Source organism: Brassica napus, chromosome C2 (genome assembly GCF_020379485.1).
Source record: "Brassica napus cultivar Da-Ae chromosome C2, Da-Ae, whole genome shotgun sequence".
In the NCBI taxonomy this organism is placed as follows: domain Eukaryota; kingdom Viridiplantae; phylum Streptophyta; class Magnoliopsida; order Brassicales; family Brassicaceae; genus Brassica; species Brassica napus.
Window position 1 is genome coordinate 52437543 of NC_063445.1, and position 15764 is coordinate 52453306.

Sequence of the window (15764 nt, forward strand, 5' to 3'; positions counted from 1 at the left end):
GGAAATGCAAGACCATGCTTAATCTAAGTGCTATCAATTGGTGAGATGATTTTTTAACTAGAATGATACTAAAATGCAATAAAGGACAAAGCTTTCTTTCTTATAGGATAAGAGAACTCATGGGCTAAAGGAATTGACCTTGGGTGATCAAGTTTCAATCTAAAGATGTTAACTTTCAACCAATCTATCTACCTTAGACCTAGACATCATCCTAAACAAACTCTATCTCTAGATGAATGTTCATTTACTAAGATAACTCAAGCATCAAATCTTTTTGGTTGAATGTTATCTAAGTAATCATTAATATCAAGTCTACTAGCCATCTTAACACCTTTAACAACAAATCTCTTTGGTAAATAATGTTAAAAGCTTAGGAGAGTTGGTTCATGCATTTCATCAAACATCTTTCAGGCATGAAATGCCTAGAGCTCAACTTTAGAGAGACCAACTCTAGAATTGCATTAAAAGCACTCTACTAGCAAGGAACAAGATGGATCTATACTAAAACACCTTAGATCTAGCTTAATCACCCTTAGTCTCCCTAACCCATGAATCCAAGGATGACTACTCACTACTCTTCATGATGAGCCCAAGAATCAATGATGATTTGGTGCTAATCATGATTAGTGATCCCAATAATCAAACAATCACAAGGGAAAATGATCAAGATAAGATCTTTCACCTAAAAGTTCTTTGTGATTAGATAGAGAAAACAAGATAAGATCCCAACTTTGGGATTAGAAAGTCTTAAAAGCCCTTGGAAAACCTAATGGTTTCCATTAGAAAGTCTTAAAAGCCCTTAAAAACATTAAAATTCGGCTTAGGATAAATATCGACTCGGGTTGGAGCGACTGGGCATACCCTGCGTCACACCACCCGCGTCGGATGGTCGTCGATCTTCTCCGTCATGCGCGCGGGTAATGGAACCCGCGGCCTTCGTCCCGCGTCAGACTGTCAAGGCTACTCTCTCGTCATGCGCGCGGGTAGTCGATCCCGCGTGGCTCCGTCCCGCGTGACTCCTCAGTCCCTTCTCTTCGTGACGCGGGTTGAGACGATCGACATCAACCCGCGTCATCCTCCCCGCGCTGGATTTCCGATGATTCTTCTAGATCGTGCGAGCGGGTACTCGACCCCGCGTCGCTCCAAGCCGCGTTGGAGTTCTTCATTCTGTTCTTCTCGACGCCTTGACGCGGGTAATGGAACCTGCGTTGGCTCAACCCGAGTTGTGCTCGCTTGAACTCAAACTAACATCATTTTCCGTTTCTTCTTGAGCCATAATGCTTCTAAACACTTCCAATTACTCCATAGGACACTCCACTACCTGATTAGGACATATGAATGCAATATGGATCCTTAAGATGTTAAACTCTTATTCTATATGATCATTATGTACAAAATGGAAACTTAAAACAATGCAAATATGCAAGATATCAAATACTAGAAACACAATCAAATGCAAAGTTAAAATTAAAAAAAAAAACATTACAACACAAAGATTAAAATCTAAAGAATCTTTCTTCCGGCTCATCTTCCTTCTCCTTACGCAATACCATTTATATTTGGTTATCATCTTGTTGAAGAAATTCCAAATTTTTGTTTTTGAAATTTTCTTTGTTGTATAACATTGACCAGATTTCAAAGAGTCATTTACACTCTAGGTCAGTTTACATGTTTTATTAACATTTTAAGAGAGTTGCTGCTATTTGGGTAGTTTTTGAGTGAAAAGACTCAAATTGCCCTAACAAAGCGTAACTGGTGAATTAAGTTTTAGTTAGGTAGTTTTCATTTGGTTAGCTTTTTGAAATTTAAAAATCAGTGGTTGATCCGGAAGAAGATTTAATCTGATTTAGTTAGGTGGTTGACTTTTACTTTTAATCTAAAGTACATCTCCGCCGTATATACCCATCGGAACAGTCAATCTCGAAGCTCCTCCTTGGCGATGTAGCATGAACCGATAGAGCTCTGCCGCTGAGTCTCCTGTAAATCACGATCTCCACCGTAAATCTTTTTTTTTTTCAAGCTTCTCCTCCGCTGTGTGGCATGAACCACTAGAGCCCAGTCGCTGAGCCTCTGGTGAACCGCGATCTTCCTCCATCTCCGACTTATTTCTACATTCTCGTTGTTCCATGTGACGAAGAGGAAGTCGGCAAGCTCTCGTCAAGGACAAGCTCTCGTCGGAGACACGCTCTAGTCGTCCCCGTCAGTGCTAGGTCGTCACTCTCCTCACCCTCGCGGTTCGTCTTCCTCCGCGTTTTCAAGTTGGTGACTCATAAACCTCTGTCTGCCTTCCTCCATGAGCGCCTGAAACCATGAACATATCCATTCCCAAATCAAGTTTTTAATATTTGCACAACTGGTCCTTTAGATTTAGAATATTTACAATTTGGCCTTAAAACTTCTTGTTTTGCAAAGTTACTTTCCAATTTCGTACAAACTTCCAAATGAGCAAAGTTAACCCCTACTTTATTCAAATTGGTATGCAGACACAAAATTAACACACAAATGCAATGTAAATGGTTAAATGTGGTGGTGTGTACATATAATGGAAGTGATAACGTGCACAATGTGGTTGTGTACACAAATAAGTGTGCACAATGTGGTGGTGTACACAAATAAGTGTGCACATGTGTACTATGTTTCATGTTTATCCACGTGTACAATGTGGCAATGTATCAAGCTATCCATATTTGAATATGTATATTTGTATCACGCTACCAAATGTATCAAGTTATATACATGCACACTAGTTTATGTTTTTGAAATATGTTTTGATTTGTGTACATATAAGAAAGATTATAAGATATAGTAGTGTACACCTGATGAGGTGTATATGTGTACGCGGAGTTAACTTAGAGAATAATAGTGATTACAAAGACAAACAAAAGATTGAAATCGTTACATCACCCAGAGCAATGCCTAGTACGAATTTTGTTTCAGAAAATTTCATTGTGACTAATTTTGTTTTTTACAAAAATCAATATTTTTATATTTTCTTTTCTTTTAATATTTTTTATGTTCTAGCATGTAAATCCTAATATGAACCTTAAATTTTCACTATACAATGTACACAATCGATCAATCTTCTGTAAGCATAGTTCTCCATATTTTAATGCATGACATATGGTGTATAGTCATATACAATTAACAATGTACAATCAACCACGTACAATCAACCATGATAATAGTATACATGTTTACAAAAATAAATGGAAGATGTGTACATGTGTGCACATATAACACATGTGTGCACATATAACACATGTGTGCATGGGTGAGAATTTTGTTTGCAAGTGATACTCTTTGTATTGAGAATTGATTTTGATTTGTGTGCATATAATGGAAAGTGATAACAGTAGAGGTGCACAATGTGGTGGTATACACATATGAGTGTGTACATATGTACTATGTTGCATGTTTATCCACGTGTACACAATGTGGTGGTATACACATATGAGTGTGTACATATGTACTATGTTGCATATGTGTACATATGTACTATGTTGCATGTTTATCTACGTGTACAATGTGTCTATGTGTCAAGCTATCCATATTTGAATATGTATATTTGTATCACACTGGTTACGTCTCAAGTTATATACATGCACATTAGTTTATGCTTTTTAAATATGTTTTGCTTTGTGTACATATAAGAAATATTATACAATATAGTAGTGTACACCATATGAGGTGTACATGTATACGCAGATGTAACTTAATATTTTGTATGTTCTACCATGTACACCCTAATATGAACCTTAAATTTACATTTGGGTTTGTACACATGTACACCCTGCAAAGTTAAGAGCCGAATTGAAAACATCCAGAAAGTTCGAAGACTCGTTTTTATAATTATGAAAAGTATGGTCTGCACAATTAAAAAGCGTGAAATCAATTTGAAACGGTATATTGCAAATCAGAAACGTATGAGTCAGAAATAAATATATTCAACTGTCTAGGGACCAGATGTGCAATAAAACCAAAACTGGTCATTGTTGCTCATCGAGCTTTTGCAACGAAGGGGAGAGATGGAGGAGATGAAAGCGAGGCGGCGACGAGAAGGAGGTGACGAAGGCGACGGCGAGAAAGAAGGCAAAGACGAGATGGAGACATAGGTGGTACTGTTGCGGCAGAAGAAAAGCTTGTAGACAAGATGATGATGTTGTAACCATGGATCTCTGTCTCTTCAAGTTTCACAAAAAAAAGACTTGTCGTAGTTTTCTGCAACCATGAAAAAAAGAAGAAAATGATAAGAAGAGAGAAAGAGAAAAAAATTAGTAATATTAAAAATTAATTTAAAAATGTGATGCAGGGAATATTTGGATATATTACAAATATTAATATTATTCATTAATAGGTCCAAATATTCTCTGCATCAAAATGTTATTTGGTTAACTTTTAGTTAGATTTAGGGAAAAGTGTATTGGGAAAGGAGAAAAGTGTGTGGTGGAAGTTAATTTATGCTAATATAGTAGTTTGGTTTGTCAGTTATTTAGCTACGAAGTGACTACTTTATTTAGAGAAAAGAGAAGCTGTTAGAAGAAAGTGTTTTAATAGAAGAAATAGCTTTATTATGTTATAATAAACTTGAAACTGCCTCTAAATATAATAAACTTGAAACTGCCCCTAAATGTAATTATTTCGATTTCAAATAAATTTTTCAAAAGACATAGTAAATAAAACTACCAATTTTTAACGATTCTAACAACATCTCCTTGCAACAAAAAAATTACATTTTCAATAAAGAACCACCAATAAATATTTGAGATAATTGGCTAAATATACATAAAAGTGAAGGAAATTGGGTAACTACCCCCAAACGCTCAAAAACCATCTTACACTGTACACTTTTTGGTCATTCTTGATAATATTATCCATGCCCAAACATTCATTGTCTTTCTCTCTCTTTCCCGAATCTCCATCTCTATTATATCTCTCTCTTTTTTAATTTTTCTGCTGAAAACACAGATCTTTTCTCAATCTTCATTGAAGTTGAAAATTTTTCTTCAAACCTACAATCAATTTTCTCATCCAATTTTTTAACTGTTGTTTACTTGCGACACAAATCCTACACTAATCTCCTCATCTTCAACTCAATTCTTAGACACACCAAAAAAATTCATCTAATTTATGAATCTTCCATCAATGAATTAAGGATTACAATTGGTTGCAAGTATCGACAATCTACAGAGAGAGAAAAAAACACAGTAGGAAACTTAAGCGTATATTTTTGTACGTTAACAAATAATGTTTAAAGTTAAGTTTAAAAGTAAAATTATATAAAAATTGTTAGTGGATAACTTCTTTATTAGACACATATACTTATCACATATCAAAAACAATGACCTCAATCTTATATGTTATTACCATATAAAATATAATGTTAGGTGTAATTTTTGGTTTATATAAGATATAATAATTGTTAACCTTAAATAATAAACATATAATGATGTAGTTAGTCTGATATCTTATTTTGTTGCATTTAACAAACCATGTAGTAGCTAACGTTAGATACTTTTAACATCTTACCAGCCATTTTAAAAGCGCCAAAATGTTTCATAACAGCTAACCAAATATGTATTAGATAATGAACATATTTTGTAGAAATTTACAAACCATGTATTATATAATACATCTATTTTAAAGCAAATGAGGCTTAACGTTAAATTGTAGCAGATAATTTTTTTATTAGAAATATAACTTATAAAGTACAACATAAATGACTTCAATCTATTATGATATTTCCATATAAAACATAAACTTGGATGTAATATTGGTTTATATATGATATAATAATTATCAACGGTTAAGCATATAAAAGTTGAATAGATAATGATAAAGTTAGCATGGTAACCTTTTTGGTATCATCTACCAAACCATATATCAGCTATCGATGTTATTTTTAGCATCTTATCAACTATTTTAAATCGACAATATATTTTGTAACATCTAACCAAACAAGTATCAGATAAGAGAAACACATTCTATAGAAATTTATAGCCATGTATCATATAATCATGACTAATTTGAAACAAAGAAATTTAACGTAAAGCTTTAACAACTAACCAAACTTGTATATGCTCACGAGACTTATTTGGTAACATCTAATCAAACATTTACCAGTTAACAGAAATCTTGTTCTTGTTATACAGCCATGTGCCTTTACCAGCATGTGAGTCAAAGAGATCTCCCTTTTATGCGCCATAAAATTGCTTAGAACCTTTATATTGTGGTGGACCTCAAACAAATTGACAGAGAAGCTATGGTAGGCGAACGTCATCGAGAGGATAATACTCTTTGGATCTAGACACCGTGTTGAAAGAAATACACTCAGATGAAAAGATATTCACATCGATGAAAACAGAAAATAAATGAAGAATCCATTGCAGAAATGAAAAAAATGAGTTTAGAGATTTTAAAGACATATAAGAGAGAGAAAGAGAATAAGATTAATTATTTGGGAAAGAGATTTTTTAGAAGAGACACGGAAGAGAAAGGGAGAGAGATAGAAGGATTTTGGGCAGGGATAGTTTTGGGGTTTAAGAATATCTATGAGATAGTTAGCTAATTATGAGTTTTTTCATCTATATGTGACCTAATTACTCTAAATATTTTGAATAGTAATCTTCAATGTTAAATATTTTTGTGGTCACATTAGTTACAATTAGGATAAGTTTCTTAGCACTTGATCATTGATTCAACATAACTGAATTGTATTTCTTGTCATCGATCATAGTCATAGAGATTAAACCGGAGATTACAATGGTGGAGTGGAAAAAAAATTAACCGTTAATTTACCATGGATAAATCTCTTTTCAGTGAAGAACAAATAGAAAAGCATATAAAATTGATCATGTCTCGATTAGATTAGAGTTTGAGTAATTAAGAATTTCTCCTTCTCCATCGCCATTAACGTTGCATCGCAACGAGAGAGAGAACGGTTTCCCACAATGTGTCTAAAATTCTGGTTTTTTTTTGCCATTTTTTTATTTTCTTCTTTGAAACTAATCCAGATGATTATAAGCAAAAAAACATGCCACTTTAAAACAATTTTGAACATCTCTATTGCCATAAAATGTAAATATTCAGTATTTAACCTACTAGATAAATTACTTTTAAAGTATGATTCAATGAGTAAGCGCTTTTATGTAAAGTAAAATGATATGTGTTCCCCCACTTCAAAACCCAAGATGATATATCCTAAACTTTTGGTTTCTTTGTTGCAGTGCAAATAGAAATAATAGTTCCTGAAACAGAGTATAACGTAAACAAGCTCCAACACATGTGAACAAGCACACACATAGACATTATTAGTTTTCAAAGTCATGAAAGGAAAAAAATTAGAGAAAATGACTAGGATAGTACTAAAAAATTTTTTATCACAAATATAGCCTCTAAAAATAAAAATGATTAAAATAGCACTTAATGTTTTATCCAATGGTAAATTAATTTAAACATTAGGGTTTAGAGTTAAGGGGTGGGGTTTAGAATTTAGAATTTAAGGTTTAGGGTTTAGAGTTTAGGGTTTAGAGTTTAGGGGTGGGGTTTAGGGTTTAGAGTCAAGGGGTGGGGTTTATGATTTATGGTTTAGGGTTTATGATTTAGGGTTTAGGGTTTAGAGTTTAGGTTTTAGGATTTAGAGTTGGGGAATGGGGTTTAGGGATAAGATTTCAAATTGTGAAAAAATAAAAAAAATTTAAATTTTTCAAAAGATAAAATGTTATTTTGGTCATTTTAGTTTTTGATGACTATTTTTGTGACATAAACTTAGAAATGTGGTATTTTGGAAATTTGTCCAAAAAATTATATAATATGTTGGGGAGAAACACTAATGTGGAATGAGAAAGGACTCGATAAATCAACCTTTGCAACTTGTTAAGTAGAGAAAAATCAATAAACAAAGGAGTTTTTCTTTTTCAGGTTCCTATCAGAAAACTCCTCCAATAAGAAGAGTTAGATAATTTCCAAGGTTATGTAAGAGTTGTAGAAAAGACATACAATTATATTCATACATAATCAACCAGTGAATAAACGACATGATAGGAAATGAACTTAATAACAACAAAGTGAGAACACACAAATATAGAGTTATCAAGGCTACAAGCACTCGTTTTACAGAGATACTGCTTCTCTGCCTCATCCTCAGATGAGTGATGTCACCCTCGAATTTTCCTGCAGCTTAATCTTCTCAAAGAGGTACTGCTTCTCTGCATCAGCCTCACTCAGTCTCTGTTTCACATAGCTGCTTGCGTATTCCCCTAAGACTCGTCCATTTTCGCTAGTACAAACCTCTGAAGTTTCTCAGCTTCCCGCTTTGCTTCGTTCTAACCGCTCCATATACCTGCCGTTTTTTTTTTTACTGTAGAGGTGACTGAATCATCAGGTGACCTCTGCGTCGTGTTGACTTTTGACTCCATTTGGGGCAATTGCGAATACGACATTGTTGGTAAAATTTAAGCTTAATGAGGGAGCATACACATGATATGGGCCAATGTGGATGTGGTAATGTCAAAATCAAGGCAGGCTGTTTTTTCCTTTGTGGATGGGCTTTAAGTTAATTTTTGATAGTGGATTAACAAAGAAAATTGTATGCCATTGTTTTTGTGGTCCATCACCTATAAGTTGATCGCTTTTAACGAATCTAGACTACAACAAGAAAAGTACATACAAAGGTATCCAATTCATCACATTCCTAGCTTTTCTTATTTACAATCTAGTTTTAATTTGATACGCTAAGTTCTTGCTTTTCGGATGTCAATTGTTGGACTATAGTTTGCATATCTATATGTAAAATATCATCTATTAAACTCTATATTGTTGGCCAACCAGTGTACTCTTTAATTTGTTGTTTCACGTTTTTGTAGTAGTCAGTCTTATAATTCATATGGACTCTAGTGTGCATACGTATATAAAAATATCATCTATTCAACTTTATATTGTTGGGCAGCCAGTGTACTCTTCAATTTGTTGTTTCACGTTTTTGTGGTATTCAATGTAATAATTCATATGAATTCTACCATTATTACATGTCTAAGTTAATATGTAATCACCCAACTCAGCTTGAGTTATCTTTGGCATGAAAACAGAACCATTGGATGGAATGAAAACAGAACCATTGGATACAGACTCTCTCCCCGAAAAAGATAACACTCCATTTTGTATGGTCATTTCACTGTATAGCTTCGTCCATTCCATTGCAACTAGACTGATTTCACCGTATAGTTTGACAACGGTTTTTTTTCTGTTGGTTAATGAAAATTCACATTCCACAACACAATAAAATCCAAATCTTATCCCTACCAAGTACATGAGAACATCCAAACAAAATTAAACGAATAAATTTTTGTTGATTTTTTGATGAAATTAATTTCTTTTTTTTAAAGAGTATGGGGATTTCATTGTATACAAAACGGTACTGTAGCACCTTTTTTCTTCCATTATCAAAAAGTGTCTTCTCCAGGAAAAAAAAAAGAAGTATTGTTCAAAGAGACAGTATAATTTCTCTAAATAATTATAATTTCTCTAAATAATTATCTATATATTCACGTTAACCAAAGACGTGAAATTAATGATGTTGGAGGTTAGTCTTCTTTTCACATTAAACCTTTTTTTCGAACAACTCTTTTCACATTAAACCAAAAAGTGAAATAAATGAAGTGTGAGCTTATATTTATTTTTTAAAGAAAAGAAAAGAAAAGAAAAAGCAGAAGAGACAAAACAGCTACACGTTGGCAGTATCTAAGGAGAAAAGATCCCACGTTTATTAATACAAATCTTGTAATGAAATGCGAACTTGAAATTTCGTAATCGTAACAAATCGGAGTAAATAATACTAATATGATAAAGAATACAATCTTGTGAACTAATCGTTTATTAATAAATATCTTGTAATGAAATGACGAACTTGAAATTTCGTAATCGTAACAAATAGGAGTAAACAATAATATGATAAAGAATACAATCTTGTGAACTAATAGTTTATTCATTCCCGGTCCGGCCAAAGCCGGATCAGACTACGTTGACGGGTTTCCTAAGGAACATGAGCGAAGAAGGTGGCGCGTCTCCAAGCCACGCGCCGACGTAAAGGCGCTCGTAGTAGTGAACACAGTAGAGGGAGAGTGAGAGCTGGAGCTGGTCTCGGCTCCAAATGATCTTGGGGAGTCGTGCGAGGACCGGACGGATGCAGAGGAAGTAGAGACATCGGTAGCCACCTAGAGCAGACACAACTGAGCGAAGTGAAAGCGAAGGTCGTGGTGACACTTGTCGGAAACAAAGCTCTTCCCATATTGAGTCGTTGCGAGCCACGGCTGACCAAAGACGGCACACGCAAGCGGCTGAGCAGAGAGAAGGGCCGTCTAGTCGCCGGAGGATTTCAACAAGAACGTCGTGGTGGTCGTTGATGGGGAACGTGGGAACAAGATTCACTCGTTGTCTCTTGTTGTTACTTTTCTCAACCATACCGATTCGTTTCTCCGACATGGTACTAGAAAGAGAGAGAGAGGTTTGTGTTGAAAGAGAGAAGGTTGATACAGCTGTTGAAATCACACGGGCGCATATAAATATGTAGAAAATATTGTGTGAGTGAGAAGCAGAGGGGGGAGTGATGTTTATATTCAATCTGTAAAAGAATAAAAATTAATGTTGGTTGGGTGGTTCTTGTTGCTTTTAAAACCTTAGTCTATAACTCTATATCATTACTTGTTGTCTTTTTGTTTTAAAAGCTACTGGTATAACATAAAACTGTTTGTTTCTTTGATTTGCTAATCCTACATATCTTTTATCATGGCATATGACCAATGGAATTACTCAACACCGATACAAAACTACATATGTATATATATATATATGCAATTATTGATTGAAATTGGATAGTAATACATGTATATTAATTCACATGACTAGTAAGAGTGAATCGATTATATGAATGATAGGTTAAAGTGATTTGAAGTTTTTTAATAGAGTTTGATATGTATCGGTCTGAAATTTACTAATAAGACTTATTTGTGGGCGTATATTATTTTCTTAGTGATTTGAAGTCTCTATATAATTGGCTCATATATTAGTGATCAGTGATTGGGTTTTAAAAGTAAGCTAGAGGGTGGGCTGGAAACTTCAAACCTAATCAAGATGAGTCAGAGTTGGTAATTAATCTTGTGGCGTACTCACTGTAATGTGTAAATTTGAACTATATTGTGGATACAATATTACGACATGTGACTTTCTGAAAATAAAACCTACTTGTTGGGTAACGTAGAAAGTCGAAGGACTTGGAACGGGGACGAGTATGGTTGTTTCCTCCACGCTTAAGATAGATCATGCGTGTGATTTCTTAGATTTCTGAACATTATTGCTAGTCAAACCTCTCGCTGACTATTTTTAAGTAATTAATTACACCTAGCATAATGGAAGGAAATCTTTGTACATGGAGAATATTTTTTTTCATCTTTCATTTGTCTCGCGTAGCAAAATCTATACGCATTTACATTGGTAAAAAAAAAGTACCATGACCATGTGGTTTTCTTTTGGACTATGAGACCAGGATTAACGCAGGTGCTTAGGGGGGGTGTTTAATAATTTTTGGATTTAAAAAAGAAAGAAAAAAAAAATAAGAGAAAAATCGCTGCTTAATTAAGCGGCACAAGCAACGCTGCTTGTGAGACACATGTCATTAAACGCGTCCCTCTCTCCCTCGACGACTCGGTTTCCTCATTCTCTCCCTCGACGACTCCGCTTGATTCTCTCTCTCCCTCGGCGACTCCGCGTTTGTGGATTGGATCGTCGACGATCCGAGTCGTTCTCCGTTAAAGTCGACGAAGCCGCTTCTCTCTTTCTCTTCCTCGATGACTCCGCCTTCCTCGATTCTCTCCGTCGACGACTCCGCCTCGTGTTGGTGAAACCTCGACCAATCGGCTTCTCTCTTTCTCTTCCTCGGCGGCTCCGCCTACCTCGATTATGTCCCTTGACGACTCCGCCTCGTTGTGGTGAAACCTCGACGACTCCGCTTCTCTCTTTCTCTCCCTTGATGACTCCCCGATTCTCTTGTGATCTTCCCCCGATGATGAAGAGTCCGCCTCTGTCTCGTGATCTTCCCCCGACGATGAAGACTCCGCATCTGTCTCCTCATCTTCCCCCGATGATGAAGAATCCGCATCGGTCCTCTCCTTCGGTGGATCTCATAGACGGTCAGAACTTGTACCGCTCTCTCTTTGTTATTTGATTTGGTTTGTTGTGTCCTTGTGATTAATTTTAATTTGTCTCTGTCTGTGTTTCTTAAGATGGAAGGATCAACAAACACGAAGGTTAGTAGAAGAAGATGACGACAACTGTAAAAAGGTAAACATATGTTTTTGTCTCTTGTGTTTATTTGCGAAATGTATTGAAAGTTTGTTCTTGTCTGTATTGATTAGATGATGTTAGGACTGTGGTCTCAAATGAATAGATTGTCAAATTATTTGTTCCTCGTTTATGATATTGAGTGAACGTTTTGTAGGACTGTAGTCTCAAATGAACTGATTGTCGCTCTTGTCTGTATTGATTAGATGTTGTTAGGTTAGTTCATATGTGTTTGCTGTTTTGGTTCTCATTTGTGAATTGCTTATGTTTGTTTCTCTGTTGAGCTGCATGGATCAAGGCAAATGACGAAGCAGAGGAGTGCATATTCATGGATCAAGGCTAATGAGGAAGGATCGTCAATACATGTAAACATTCTGCTTCTTTTAATAGAATTGATTGTTTCTTTGATGTTATGGTTGAGTTAGAGAGTTAATGCTTTGCTCTGGTGGTTAGAAACCGTGTAATAAATAGGATTAATTGTATGTTTGATGTGTTGAAATGAATAAATGATTGGTTATGGTTGAGGAAGAGAGTTAAATGAATTGCTTTGTGTTTGATAATGTATTGAATAGTCAAAATTAATGACTTGCTATGCCTTTGATAATTGTTGTGAGATGGTAATTAATATAAGTTAGATACATGTCAACTCGAAACTGTAAAAGTTGTTAGTTGTTGAATGCTATCTGTAAAAGAAGTTGTTGAATGATATCTGCCTTCTTCCATCTCCATCTTCTTTTATAACTAAAACGCTCTCTTCCGAAAATAACAGATTCCTATCTGTTATTTCTCTTTCACTTTGGAAATGTATTTTCATCCGTTTACATCGTCTTCAAACTTTGTTGATCTGCTTAGCAGTCAACAACAAAATGTTATCTTCGGTAGTGTATCAGACAGTGTCTCACTGTCTTCATCGCAACCTCCCTTCTTTGGTGTTCAAGGCACCGAGGACTCAAACTTTGGGGAATACACTCAAGCCAGACAGAAAGAAAGAAGAACATGGTCGCCTACAGACGACGTTGTGCTCATCAGCTCGTGGTTAAACACGAGCAAAGATGCAGTAATAGGGAATGAGTAAAGGTCGCTTGCATTCTGGAAAAGAATAGCTGCGTACTACAATGCAAGTCCAAAGCTTGTGGGTGTGAAAAGAGAGAGGCATCGCACTGTAAGAATAGGTGGCAGAAGATCAATGATGTCGTTTGCAAGTTTTGTGGTGCCTATGAAGCAGCTACCAGAGAGAGGACCAGTGGACAAAACGAGAATGATGTCCTGAAGCTAGCCCACGAAATATTCTTCACCAACCATAAAAAAAGGTTCACCCTTGAGCATGCTTGGAAAGAGTTGCGAAATGATCAGAAGTGGTGCGAGCTGTCTACAGCTAAAAATGATGGAAGCTACAAGAAGAGGAAGTGTGGGGATGTTTCACATTCAGCTAGCTCTAAAGCAACTGAAGCAGATTCTGTTGACGATGATGAAGCAACAAATCGCCCCAAGGGTGTGAAGGCAGCAAAGGCCAGTTCTAAAAAGACTGCAGCTGATGGGAAAGAGCTGTCTCAGTTTCAGACAATGTGGAGCTTGAAGAAGGAAGACTTGGCTTTGAAAGAGAGGCTGTCTAAAATAAAGCTACTTGACAGGCTCCATGCTAAAGAAGGACCACTACCAGATTATGAAGAGGCATTGAAGAAGAAACTCATTGATGAGTTTATGTCCATTTAGTTTAAGTCTCGGTCTTACTGGTTTAAGTTGCTTGTTCTCGTGTTTGTTGCTTGTGTTACTTGTTTTAAATATCTTGTTGATTGTCATGAAGTTTATCTTGTTGTTGTTGCTTGTGTTAAATATATATCTCACTTGAGTTGTTTGTTGTTGTTCTGGTTCCTGTTTAACATATATGTGTTGTTCTTTGTTTCAGGTATTGTGAGAGACTGAAGCCTCATGTATCAATGTTCTTGTTCATTCACGGGCATGTTGTATGGTGACCTGAAGTCACGGGCCTGCTAAAAGACTGAAGCCTCATGTATATTTGTATTTTTGTAGTCACGGACCTGTACTGACAGACTTGTATGTCTGAAATGTCTCTTTGTGTATCTCGGATCTTTGTAGTCAGTTAGTCACGGATCTCATTGTCTCTTTGTCTCTTTGTGTCACATGCTCATCAAACTCATATTCTCTCTCGAAAACAAAGTGAGCTTTGTGTCTCATATTGTCTCTTTGTGTCACTACTATAAGATCAAACTCATATTCTCTCTTTGTGTCTCATATTCATCAAAAAACATCATATTGCTCAACTCCACTTTCTCATATTCAAACATCAAGATCAAAGTTCATCTTCTCTCAACTCCACTTTCTCACCAAGCTCACATTCGTCAAACTCATCTTCTCTCTTAATCGCTTTATCATAAAACTCAAATTTTTCAACCTCAGCTTCCCTCTTAATCACTTTCTCAAACTCATATTCTCTCTTGAGTTTTTAAAAAACACTTCGACGAAATCATTCTTCAAACTCAAATTTCAAACACAATTTATGGCTTCTTCTTCCCAAAACACTGTAGATGAATCATTAGATGATGCATTTGATGAAATCTTTGATGATTTTTTTGATCAAACCTTTGAGAAGTTTACCATTCATGGTGATCAAGAAGAACGGAGGAAAAAAAGAAAAAAAGAAAAAACGAGCTTATATCGAAAGAAATCGTGAAGAAGGCAACGTCCGTTTATGGAATGATTATTTCAGTGAAACTCCAACGTTTCCTGACAATTATTTCAGACGGCATTTTAGAATGAACAAGACATTGTTCATGCACATTGTTGATAGACTCTCCAACGAAGTTGACTTCTTTCGCCAAAAGAATGATGGTCTTGGAATGCTTGGTCTCTCAGCACTCCAAAAGTGTACAACAGCCATTCGTGTCTTGGCATACGGTACTGCGGCTGATACAGTCGATGAATACCTCTGGGTCGGTGAAACTACAACTCGGTCATGTTTGGAGAATTTTGTGGAAGGAATAATTTATTTATTCGGCGATGAGTACCTAAGAAGACCAACACCGGCTGATCTTCAACGTCTATTTGATGTTGGAGAGTATCGTGGATTTCCCGGGATGATAGGAAGCATCGATTGTATGCATTGGGAGTGGAAAAATTGTCCCACCGCTTGGAAAGGGCAATATTCTCGTGGTTTGGGTAAACCAACAATCGTTTTAGAAGCGGTTGCTTCATATGATCTCTGGATATGACATGCATTTTTTGGATCTCCAGGTACCTTAAATGATATCAATCTTCTTGATCGTTCACCTGTTTTTGACGACATAATAAAAGGTCAAGCTCCGCAAGTGACTTATTCTGTCAATGGAAGAGAGTATCATTTGGCTTACTATCTCACCGATGGTATCTATCCGAAATGGACAACTTTTATCCAATCTATCTCACTACCGCAAGGG

General features: G+C 35.8%; 2 protein-coding genes across 2 annotated transcripts; one reads left to right on the forward strand and one right to left on the reverse strand.

The window, feature by feature from the left end:
• Positions 1 to 9804: 9804 nt before the first annotated feature.
• On the reverse strand, positions 9805 to 10804 carry LOC106429004 (F-box protein SNE). The gene has a single exon (XM_013869744.3). It carries the CDS (start codon positions 10474 to 10476, stop codon positions 10006 to 10008), a length of 471 nt encoding a protein of 156 aa, XP_013725198.2. The 5' UTR covers positions 10477 to 10804; the 3' UTR covers positions 9805 to 10005.
• A 1251-nt stretch (positions 10805 to 12055) lies between these two features.
• LOC125582482 (glutathione S-transferase T3-like) lies at positions 12056 to 14043 on the forward strand. The gene is made up of 4 exons (XM_048749224.1): positions 12056 to 12189; positions 12273 to 12330; positions 13100 to 13387; positions 13429 to 14043. The coding sequence occupies exons 1-4, from the start codon at positions 12056 to 12058 to the stop codon at positions 14041 to 14043; spliced, it is 1095 nt and encodes a 364-aa protein (XP_048605181.1).
• Positions 14044 to 15764: the final 1721 nt, after the last annotated feature.

Bases quoted from the DNA above. Each gene is read 5' to 3' on its own strand.
- LOC106429004 (XM_013869744.3), bottom strand. From the start codon at position 10,476: ATGTCGGAGAAACGAATCGGTATGGTTGAGAAAAGTAACAACAAGAGA.
- LOC125582482 (XM_048749224.1), top strand. From the start codon at position 12,056: ATGAAGAGTCCGCCTCTGTCTCGTGATCTTCCCCCGACGATGAAGACT. The intron at 12,190-12,272 runs GTACCGCTCTCT...GTGTTTCTTAAG, and splicing joins CTCATAGACGGTCAGAACTT to ATGGAAGGATCAACAAACAC. The intron at 12,331-13,099 runs GTAAACATATGT...CGAAAATAACAG, and splicing joins ATGACGACAACTGTAAAAAG to ATTCCTATCTGTTATTTCTC.